Below are 12336 nucleotides of genomic sequence, written 5' to 3' on the forward strand. Positions count from 1 at the left end.
AATTACATGCTTTCATCACAATTCAGGAAAGCACTTTGAGATCAAATCCTGAAAAGTACCTACAAAACACTGAAATAAAGACATGATAGTTAGAAATAACATTGGTTTACTGTCCTTCCAGGTGAGTAAGTCAGGAGAATGATTAATAGCTTCAAGTATTCTCAGAACTGCTATAAGACTACACTGTTTCATCTCCTGCCATATCCTTTTGATTTCATGTAACAGTGTGTAATATTCTGACAGCATGGAGACATTTCCTTAACAGCAACAACACAAAAAAAGGAATCCCACTTGTGGTCACAAGTGGGAGGTGGGGGTTTGAACCCAGAGACTCAATAAATTCCCAGAGATGGAGATGCAAAATTCACAGTCGATTCTTACATACTTACCTGTCCATTATCAATTCTTTTAACTTCTGACTTGAGTCAAAACCTGCACATTAGAATTCCAGTCCACAGATTTTTCTTCAGGCTAGATACATACATGAATTTTTCTTCCCTTCAGTTATGACTATATTAGAAATTGTGTATGCATATGGAATAATAATAGGTAAAGGAATTTTATTACTAGTTATTATTTGGTTCACCTCTACTTCCTGTCTTATAAAAATATATTCATTTTTTTCATATGCTGGTTTTAAGTTGATTCTGGTAACATTGAAAGTGTAAGTTACTGCATGGGAGTCTATAAACACCCATCTTTCTCCCAGTGAATTAGATAAAACAAGTTTTGTTTAACCACTTGTTTCCAAATCAGACACTAATAATTGGCATCTTGCATTGCAAATGTGTAATCTAAGGAAGCATTTTTTCCAGCTATATTCAAAGGGAATGTGTTTCACTGGTAAAATAATGGGAAAGTTGGAAATACAGGATCTCTGTCTGACATCAGTGATAAATAACAGTAAAGACTGAAACTTGGAGACAACAAACTGGATATGGACAGTGGAACAAAAAACTTTGAGTATAATACAGTTCTACGAAGTTTTCCAGGTATTTGTGCTCAGAGGTAGATACTTTGATTCTAGTGAAGCTTCTGTATTAAAGCCCTAAATAACATAAGGTCTCAACTGGCAGCTCGTAGGACAAATCCAGACATCAGGAGTTATTCCAGGAAAGAACTGAACAGCTGAGAAGGCAGCAAACAGCTAGCTTGTAAACAGGGAAAAACCAAACCTCTGTATGCTTCCACTGAAGTGATACGTTTCTATAAATTCCACTTTTTAAAAAAAAAAAAAAAAAACAAAACTTAAAGGACATTTAATATTGCAGTTCATGTTTAAACCTTGTTCTATCCTTCTGATCAACAGTAATAGTTTTCACTTGCTTTAGAATTTCATTATTTTTCTTCGTTACCCCGCAAATTCATAATATTTTTTTTATGGTAAGCAACAAGGCTGACTCTAAAGAATGAAAATAAATCAGATTTTAACCTCATGACTCTCAGTAGTGAATCTAAACCTGTGTGCATGTACTTGCAGGTGTAGTTAACGTTTGCTGTAGCTTAGCATTTATATGTAACTTGTCATGAGTTGTTAATTTTACTAGGCAAGCTTGTATTTGTGTTTCAAAGGGGACTGTGTGGATAGAAATCAGTAGTAGGATGAAATGAAATTTCCTGCTGCCTATTCAGATAAACACTAGTAGACTTGCAGCTATATTCTGATTATGGATTCTCCAGATCTCTGCTGCTCTGCCACAAGGGATGCTATGTCCATGAATTTATTTATTTTTTTCCTCTACAAGCTAGCTCTCCTATAGTGCACTTCTCAGTCTTCAACCTCTGTTTAGTGTTTGGGATTGTTTTTTTTCTTCCTGCTCTTTGTCTTGTGTTTCTCTTGTTGGTACAGAAGGGTGAAGGAAAGTGGCATTTCCCTGCTCAATACCACTTTGATTAATATCTTCCTTTTATCTCACAGTTCAGTTGGTGTTATGTTATTATTTGTCCAGTTTGTGATGTTCTGAAAGTCATTAAATGCACACTACCAAGGAAAGGAAATAAAAAAAAGGTTCGTGTAGGAAATGAACATCTTGTGTCTAGCCATTCACAAGGCTTATAGTTTAGACTTGACCAATACTCTGTATGTAGGGTATAATGCAAGCTTGACAATCTTTTGTCTTTTAAATAGTTATCATCTAATAATTGACGGCAATTTAAAACGTGGATTGAAAGAAATGACCTTTGCAAAAATTCCTCCAAATTTAAAAAAAAAGTGTATGTCACAGTGATGAAAAAGAGAAATTTGAAACAATTTGCTTAGCTGAGGTTGTCACCTTCCCTTATAGCTGGTTAATCAGATATGATACTTAGGTAATACATTAAATGAATGGGAGCACTTAACAATTTCAAGTTACGAATTCAGTTCTCAGATACAGATAATACAATGGCTTAAATATTGCAGATTGCCTTATTTCATTTTGGCTGGACATTACTTCAATGTACTCATGCTTCTAACAGTGAAATAGTAAAACTGGTTTGTTCATATTCAGCTTCAAAGGTAAGCACATGGCAGAAAAATAAAGGCCTAATTTGTGTATTTTTTGCAGCAGCTCAAGAAGTGGCATTATAAGGTTTTGAGGGAAGAGTTTAAATACCCCATTTTACTTTTGACGTGTCTTACAGAGAACAAATACGAACCATTGCAGGTTCTGAAATATTAACTTGGCAACAGGCAAGGCAACTTATTCACTTTGTCAGAAATGGTTTTTCTCAGGGTAGATGTTTTGCCCTTCTCTACCGCTTCCTGAAGTGAATGGAGCAGATATATGAATGTTGTGGAATATGATTCTTATGAGTCACAAATTATCTGAAATATACCATAGAAACAAAGCTTTCCTAGGGAGAAACACTTGTGTCTGTGCATGTCTGTGACTGCATCCTGGAGGCACTGGATGCCGTTAAGATACAGAATAACACCTTGCTGGCACCCTCTGAAGCAGCAGTATGGTCAGGGTCATAAAGAAGGCGTGGGTTTGGTTACTGCCCTGGGCTCCGGCACACTTAGCTAGCTTGACAGAACGTTGTCTGCTCCGCCTCCTGGCTCTGCCCTTGGAAAATGAGAAGGAAACTTCATGTGTTCCCATTGCTGAGGCAGTGATGGATTCTGGCGAGCTCCCGGGATACGGACCTGCCAAAGAATCGGGCTCCTGGTCAGTAGAGTCTGAAGGTTTTCACGGTTCTGGTGAGAGTGGCAGAGGCAGCGTGTAACGCTGTTAGTCATCAGCACACACGTGTGGACCTCGTGTCTCCCGCTGACCAACAGGCCTGTGTTAGGTAAAGTCTTTGGAAGGGAGATTTTGCTGTACTAGACCTGGTACTCTGGTTGTTTCTTGTTTCAGTATTACAGCCCGTCTTTTTGTCTGTATCTGGTGTATGTCAGCGAATATCCAATTTGGTTTGTCTTGTCCTGTTTTTACTGTGCTTGTAGGTTGGGGTTTGTGTTTTATATTTTGCTTTGAAACAATGAGAAACATAACAACAGAGATTTGGTTCAATCTTAAATTTGTTTAAAATATCATGCAATTTGTAGGAAAACTTATTAATGCAGCTGGGGCAGGAAGAGGTTGTCATAAAATAGTGAAAAAGCACTGACACTTTTAAGTAGTGTTTAAGTTGAAGGACTGTGGAGGGATTAAGGAGAATGGCAGATAAGTGCACTTGTACTTGTTTCAGAATAAAGTAAGAATATGTTCAGACTTTTGAGTGGATGGTTAATGAAGTTATTCCTGCTGATTTGGACCTGTTTATTTAGTGTATTTATTGGTTTAAGTCAGGCATGACATAATGGTTGTAATTCTGTCTGTAAAGTTAACAGAAATGCTCATGGATTTTAAAGTATCCAGTAGCTGCTAGCTTTGGTTTTATTATATTTAATCAGTAGACTTAAATTATTTAATTACAATAATTTTGTAAGGTCTATTATTTCAACTCTTTATAGCAAATAAGTTGGTTTATATATATATGCATGTTTTACAGCAATCAACAAGCATTTTTGCTAGAGAATGTCCCATGCAATAACATAAGCTGCAAGAGTGTACGTCGCATGTTTAAAGTTTTTTGGGAGCTCTCGGATCTGAATCAAATCAAGGATGCAGTGGTAGCAACCTTCTTCGACATATACGAAGATGTAAGTTGACCTGTTCCCCACAGCAAGCAGTGTCTCTCTCTGCATTGCCGTGTCTGTCCGTGTGTCTGTCCACGTGCCACTGGCAGACGGCCCTGGAGCCGCGCGGGGCGTTAGGGCAGGTGGGAGGCAGCGCCCGCCGTCAGCCTGGGCCAGGCTCTGCTCCGGAGACGCTCCCGGGGAGGGGAGCAGGGAGCAGCAGCCCATTGCTGCCCCTCCGTAAGCTCCGGCTGAGCTGCCCTTCAGCGGCCACAGACCCTCTGCGTTGTGCTGGTCAGCGATGGGTGGAGCACTCTGGCCTATATTGCCATAGATTAATAAGATTGAAAAGATACTAAAATTAGTAGCAAAGGTGTAAACTTTGCTGCAAATGCTATTTTTTTTCTTTGTATCCCTAAGGGAATGTGTCTGCTAAATTTAGATGCTATCTAGACTAAATCAGCATTCTAACAGTAATTTTTTTTTTTTCCTCTAGGGAATCTTGGATATCATTGTGCTAAGCAAAGGCTACTCCAATGAGGACTTTGCTATCCATACATTAAAAAATAACTTTGAAGCAGATGCCTATTTTGTTAAAGTTATTGGTAAGTTGTTGCTGTATATTCAAGTCAAAATGGGATGTTGAGAAGCATGTGTATATTTGAGCCTCTGTAGATGACAGCATTACGGTAGCGCTCTGTGTATGGTAATGCTGGAAAAGAAGCAGCACAGCACGGACAATACTAGGGACTGCAGAAACCTGTTGTTGCAGAACCTGAACTTGGATAAGTTGATTTTGTTTCATTCCAATAGGGTTTTTTCTTGTTTTTTATTTTAGTGTATTTATTAAAATTCAAAGTAATTCTGCCCACTATTTTCAACACTTTAGCTGTTTTTAATATCAACGTTGACCACGATGACCTTTAAGTAAGTGTTCATCATCTCTTGAGTGTGTATTGTTTTTACAAGAATGTGTGTCTTATTTGACTCATTAACCAGAGGTAGGCAATATTTTTCCTTTCATCCTGGACCTTTCCTTCTGCATCCTAGCAAAATTCTAAAGACAGATACTAGGTCTTGAAAAACTCACTTCAGCTGGCTTCTGAGGGAAAAACAAGAATTATCAAGTGTTTAAAAATACGATCTGCAGGGAAAAAGCATATGGAATCAAGTTATTCAGCCTAAAAGAGGAATGTAAGGGAAGATCCATGTCTTCAGTGGGTAATGATGCATAACAGTGAGGGAAGTGTGTTCTGTGTGTCCATGCGGGATACAACATAAAGTAACAGACTGCAAAGAGTAAATAGGAAGAATAATTGCCTAAATGACAGATTGTCAAGTACTAACATCAATTCCTGGAGAAACTGCAGTTACCAACATTAGAAGTCCTGACAACTAAATTAAGATATGATGTAGCATACTTAATTGATTTTGATGGAAAAGGTTGGACTAGCTGAACGTACGAGGCCTCTTCTGTGAATCTTTTGTACAATACCCTCACTTACCTCCTCAAATCGCATGTCAATATAAAAATGTCATTAGATCTACACCTACCGATCATTCAACTTAGATTTATTTTTTTTAATGTGTAATGCTATTTAAAATTTGGAGGAAGATTAGCTCATAAATCAGTAATTTGAGGAAAAATATAATTGTGCTTGTACATATAGATACGTATGCCATGATGAGACAGAAAGGAACCAGAAGAAATTACAGCAATATTGACTTGAAGGAACATGCTTTCTTTGTCCACAATAACTGCCTTTTTATCTTGCCTGTGTGCAGAAACCTAGGCAAGAAACTATAGCCAAGTGCACTTATTTTCATGCTCTGAGTGGTTGCAGTATTTTCTTTCCAGCAGGGATGTCTGTCTTTTTTGCTGTACCTTTGTTATATCAAGCCTACTTTACTGGAGTTCTTTTTTATATCATCTGGAAAAGATGCAGAATCTAGTGCAAAATGGGCTGGTTTCATTTCAGTGACAACTGGCATGCTGTGTATTTTGCTTATGCTGTGGTCTGTTCTGAGAGCCAGTTTGTTTCCACATGTGAGTCAGTTTGGTGTTTTCAGCCTAAAAGCACCACATGGCACCAAACACATCTTACCATCCAAGTGTGGAGTGGCAATGAACGTGGCAAGGGTGTGTGAATTAATTAGAGGCTTGGTTTAAAAGGCTGGAGTTAGATTATGATATCTGTAATTGAGAGTAATTAGGTTTTCAAATTGAGTGCCCTACCATGTTCTTTGACTGCAAAAGGTGTTGAGCTTTGAGCTCATTGCTTGTCTGTCTGTCTTGATTTTTCGAGAACGAGTGAAAAATGAGGCTGTATGTGAGATTAGGAGGACAAAGCTAAACAGGAGCAACTAGAGGTTCACCTTCAAAAATTGTATTTGCCTTCATGTTATTTAAATGCATTTAATACTTCTAGAGCACACATTCTGCATGCCGTAAGATAAACAGAACTGCAGCTACTACTGGGGGCTGATGTATTTATTACTTGTTCCTCAGCCTGAGCTTTATTCTCATTATAATACCCCTGTAATGATTTGTCATGTTGATGGAAGCCTTCTTTTAAATAATACCATATAGGGGTACTGTAATTCACACAAGCATGCAGAAAATCCTCTAGAAAAATCTTACACTTCACAAAGCCATATTAGAATTATAATTGTGTGATATTTTAATGGTGACATGAGTAATTTGCAACATGTTTTTTGATTCACTCTATGTAAATCTGTCTTGAAAAAAATGGAACAAGGCTTTTTTTAGCACCTTTTTAGGGTGTGAATATTTCTGCATAGAAACCCCAGGAAATGGGAATTAATGAGTGGTCTAAAAATATTTTTACTGACACAGGAGAGAGTATTTCTAACAAAACACGCTTCATGCAAGTTCATGTATCAATAAATGCATTGTGTTCACTTTGATCTCATTTGTCCATATGCCAAATGTTTTTCTCATTATAACTGATGTCAAATGTACTTGATCAGATTATTTGTTCCAGTAGTGAAACTAAACAGCAATTTGCTGGTTTACATCAAAATGGGAAGAGTTGGTTCCACTTGCATATACATCTGTGTCTAACAATAAGGTTATAGCTTAAAAAGTCTATTTGTAGATACATACAGTCTTCAGATTCTCCTTTGCCACACCTTCATTTTAGCTGTCCAGACTTTTTTTTTTTTCAACTGTATAAAAATACTACATATTTTTATATTTGGAACGTTCAACATTTTAAAATTGCAAGCAAAGAATGACAAGTTGGGAATCATGACAGTTGTTAATATTTGGACACAAAATACTATAAATGTTCCTTCGCTAGAACAGTGTCATTTCTGACTCCAGTAGGGAATGATTTCTAATCAGACTGTTACACTATGAACATCTTCTGTACACCTTTTAATATTTCACTGTTCCCAAATATTTTGTACCATAAACTCCATGGAGCCTTAGAGTAGCCAGAAAATGCTTCAAAAAACTGCAAATGGTTAGGATGACCTGCCCTCAGATCTGGTCCAAATCTTAATTTTCGCTGTCTGCCACACTTGCTTTAGGATACCATGATTCCTGGAGAAGTTATGTTTTCACATGGCTTCGATACTGTGGTCTGTGTTCTCTTCCTTGCTCTCAGCCACTATTGGGCTGCTGCTGAACCAAACGGCTGTCATTTGAAGTCTGAGTTTTGCATCAGAATGACACCTTAGATTATTTTGTGTGTGTGTGCGTTGCCTGCTTTAAAGGCATTTTAGTACTAATGTTCTAATACTCAGGGTAACAGGACGTTCTAGGTTATAGAACAGACGGCTTTCATTGTCCATCATTTAGTTGATTATAAAGTGTTTAACAGATATTTCTGTAATATAACTAATTTTTGAAACAAATGGGTTTTAAACAAGTAATTGAAGAACTGTCACGGGCTTTAGATGTGAAGTAGCATTATACACACCTGCTTATAATACTTTTGAGTTTGTAGAATAAATAGGTAATGGGGGTTTTGTTTGTTCCAGATTTTGGGAATTGCTTTAAATCAAGTTGTAAAACTATACCTTGTATAGAAGGAAAGGGCTTTACTTACATTTTTAACAGTTAAAACAGTAAAGCTGAATCTCTGCCAGTATTTTTAAATGGTTAGAAAGGAAGAATAACAAGTAAAATGTCCGGTCCACTATTTTTAAAATGTTTTAATTTGGAATTTTTTTAACTGGCATGTTTCCCCTTTTGGAGCTGATAACCAGTGAGGCATGATAAAACAGTGACTAGCTGATTTATTTCAGCAGAGAAGTATGCTTCAAACAGATTAGGTTTTTCTATACCTTAGCCGAAGTCACATAGAAGACACTTTCTGTGTGTGTTTTAATGGATACCTGACACTACTACTGCACTTGAACAGATTTCAGAGGTAGTGCTGGTAAGATAGCTTGTTAACATAGATGCTACAAGCTCACTTTCTGTTTTTGCAGTTCTCAGTGGCCTCTGTTCTAATGACTGTCCTCGGAAAGTAACAGTAAGTGTAACTATAACTTTGCATTACTATTTAGCTTCAAATAAGCTGAGGTGTAATTATACCAAAACCTCCCCACATATTAAGACAGTTATTGACTGGAAGAATGGGTAATCAAAATCATGACTGGCCAAGCTCTGCCTATTTCAGACCCATTCCCTTCGCCAGCTGCCTGCTCAGAGATGGACTCAATGGCCTGATTCTGCTGTGTGACCCAGCACCCTGGGCTCTGGGCTATCCCAGATACAAGAACAACGTGTGTAATGCAGCTGGCTGCCCAAACTGGAGTGTGCTGAGAGGTGTTGTGGGCGGTCGGAAAGGCTGGGCAAAACCGGCTGTGGGACAGATTCGGCCACGGAGCCGCTTCTGGGCTGAAGTACAGCCAGTGGGGACAAGGAAGGACAGAAGGGAAGGGAGGAAATCTACTTGGTTGTGATGATTCTGCAGGCAGCTACATAGACACGTGCTGATTTGTAACTTGATTATTTTAATCATCTCCAGAGACCCTGCAACTCACCTGCCAAACTTTCAGTTAGCAAATTGTTTAGCAATGTTCACAGTGAAAGTTGCGCTGGAAGAGGAACTCAGAGGAATCAAAGCTGGCGTTAGCTCTTTAGCCCTGCAAAAATAGGAACTGTAATTTGGACTTGAAAATACAAAAACTGCTTCAAATGGGACCAACTTTTTTCCAAGGCTGTTTTAAGACACGGGGTTTAATTTCTGATGTAAAATAATAAGGGGGTTTGATAGTAGCATTAGCTTAAATACAGCGCTAGAGAGAGGGTTTAAAAGCAAACCTTCACAACAGGTATTGGTGAATATTTCATTATGAGGATCACTGAAACACTGTTGCATCCACTGTAATAGAAGTTCTCTGTCAAAGTAACATATAGTACATTATGCCAGAACACAGCTACTTGGTGCAAAAAAAAAAAAAAAAAAGCCAATTTTCACCTTATTTACTCATCTTTCATAGATATGGATTAACATCACCTTTGCAGTCTCCTTACTCTTCCTTCTAATCAATTACTATTTTTCAGGCTTTGATCCCATCTGTCATCATTATCACTTATGGTTTAGAATTTACTATTTTTGGAGGCATGGTGTGAAACGTATCATCTTTTCTTTTAGTGTTCTTTCTGTAACTCATTTGAAAAGTCTTTACTGGATTTGATGCCCTAATATCAACTTGAATTCAGCATATAAAAAAAGAAAATCTTCCTTTAAAAATCTATTCTTGTTGCCGTCCCTCCTCCTCTCCCTTTCCCACCATAGCAGATAGTGGTCCCCCCCTTCTTAGGTGCATCTGTTACAGTTCATCACTCAGTAATCCACAACTCCCTTTTTTAAAAAATTATTTTTCAATTTTAATTTTTTTGCCATAACTGCTCTTTAAGTACATTTTTTTTCCCTCAAGAGAATTTGCTTAAAATAGGTATTGGTACTTGACAAGTAACTATGCAACTGCTTTCATGAATTACATAAAGCACCACTAAATAATGATAACAACATTTTGAATTTGTGTAGTACTTTTCAATTGAGAAAGACCATCAAGATAGTGCATTCTCTCAGACAATATCAAATGAGTTCTGCTTTTTCAGAACATGTAACTATTTCTTTGAATTTTTAGGGTTTTTTATTTTAATTGTAACTTCCAGGGAAATATTAAATCTTTTGCCAGAGGTCTGTATGGTATTGCTTTCTTCATGAGAAACTAAATGTCACTTAGCCAACTGATTAGCCTTATTCTGAAAATTAATTTCCACATAATGCTATGACCAAAACAGTTGCAAGATAATAAAATTACCCATATCAAAAGGAAATCCTTGATCTAGAAACACTTTTCTTTGGTTTGCTGTTTTATTGCTATAGCTTTGTCTGTTCCTAAAATTTTGCCTACTTTTTTTCCTTTTTTCCCCTGGTAGCCTTTTGGTGTTAATCAGCCTGGGCCTTACATCATGTACACTACTGTAGATGCAAATGGATACCTGAAAAATGGGTCAGGTAAGAACCTCATAATGAAAATAGACATGGCGTGGTCTGTCTGTATATACTTCTCAGCAACCTAAAGAGTTGGAAAGGTTTACGAGGCGAAATGGGACTGGTTTTGAATAGTATCTTCAGTTTACAAGGCCAAAACCCCCTAACTTTCTCTTCTTCCTTTACAGGTTGCATATTTTTTACAAACATTGCAACTGCATTCTTTTTTATTCTGTCCCATGCAAATTGGGTGTGAGCAGTTGGCTATATCTTGCCCAGTCTGAAAAATTGTCAGGTACAATATCATCAGTTTGTGAAACACCATAAGCTTCTAATGATTTACTGCTTCTACCAGTTCCTCATCAATTCTCTGTTAAGAAAGCACAGTGGCCTAGAAATACCTAAATAGAATCTTGTAGCCACAGGAAAAAGGATCAACATAATATTCAGTAAACAAGGGATGTATTTTTTTGGAGTTTTTCACTACATCCGGCAGGCTAACAGGCATCTCTAAAATCATGAGTAGCATGAGGAAGATAGAGAGGGAATGGCTGCATCCTTTCATGTAATGAAAGAACTACAAGATATCAAAGAATCACTATGTAACCGTCAAAAACAATGGAAAAAAGCAGTACTTCATGCAACTGGTAGCTTAACTTGAGGTTTAATCATGAGATGTTGCAGGTGCCACAGTTTACATAAGTCCAAAAACAAAGTAGACAAAAAAAAAAACCTCTATTGAGCCATGGTTCAAGCAGTGCCTAATGTTAGAATACCCTGGGGTTTATGCTGTCTTCCTGGGTCTGTACTAGGGGCTCCTAGAAGACACAGGTGACAGTACCAAGTGGTCTATTAGTCTAACCTACCACTGTTATTCTTATGACCATAATGGGCTTGCTTCTTGCTTAGGCAAAAAATCCCAAACTTGGAAGCCAAACCATGATCAGAGTATGCATGTCTGCAAGTTGTGCCATTTCAGCTCCTTCCCAGTAGTGACAGTCATCTGCATCTGTCACTCAAGTCTTATTTGAAATTACACTCAGAATTAAAAAAAAAAAAAAAAAAAGTTTCCCATAATTTAAGGGAAAAAAATGCTGACATGTTAAGGTCCTGAATCAATGATCATGCTCTCACTTTGAATATGATGCTCAGGACTGGTAATTCTACCCTAGAAAAATTAAGGAGAAAGATGTCCTGAAATACAAACCAGACAGCTGCAAAAACATATCCCAATACTCTGCAGCACTTTTGTGTTCATACATACTTAAAGGTATTGAAAGGTATTGTAGGTTTGAAAGCTTGAAGGTATTAGCCCACATTTTAATCAAACTCGTAATGAATGCTAACATGAAAATGCAGAGTATTTTTTCTAATCGTTGCACAAATTCATTTTAACAAACTAATCATCCTACCAGTTGTACGCTCAGCTTCATCACTCTGAAGGTTTTCTTCATAAGCTAAATTTAAAAAGAGCTTACATATTTAGTTAGAAACTCTTAGAACCCCATGATGAGTTCAGAGATCTTTAGTTACGCTACACTCTGTTAGATTACCTGGCCCATGCCCTTAGGCAGCCAGTTCTGGTTTGGTCACAACTGGCATGTCTCATTATTGCCAGTTACCAAGATGAAGGCTTGTGAGCTTTGTCAGAGCCAAGTCACAGTACAGGCTATCTTGGTAACCATGTAAGAAAATACTGGAAAAGGCCTTCACAGGACCCTTCTCCTTATCCTTCAAAAGCCTGTATTTCTG

The 12336-nt window shown here is 37.6% G+C and overlaps 1 protein-coding gene across 2 annotated transcripts in view; it reads left to right on the plus strand.

Annotated features, from left to right (window-relative positions):
- The window catches only part of ITFG1 (integrin alpha FG-GAP repeat containing 1), an 85232-nt gene that overhangs the window by 52838 nt on the left and 20058 nt on the right, over nt 1–12336 (plus strand). Inside the window, exons 11-14 of one of the 2 annotated variants that reach the window (XM_032998371.2) lie at nt 3976–4126; nt 4599–4707; nt 8564–8607; nt 10530–10608. In XM_032998371.2, coding sequence (XP_032854262.2) covers nt 3976–4126; nt 4599–4707; nt 8564–8607; nt 10530–10608 — 383 coding nt within the window. The remainder of the gene's footprint in view (nt 1–3975; nt 4127–4598; nt 4708–8563; nt 8608–10529; nt 10609–12336) is intronic. The other variant, XM_032998379.2, reaches the window with a different exon arrangement.

Source organism: Tyto alba, unplaced genomic scaffold (genome assembly GCF_018691265.1).
Source record: "Tyto alba isolate M040663 unplaced genomic scaffold, T.alba_DEE_v4.0 Super-Scaffold_26, whole genome shotgun sequence".
NCBI classification, from domain to species: domain Eukaryota; kingdom Metazoa; phylum Chordata; class Aves; order Strigiformes; family Tytonidae; genus Tyto; species Tyto alba.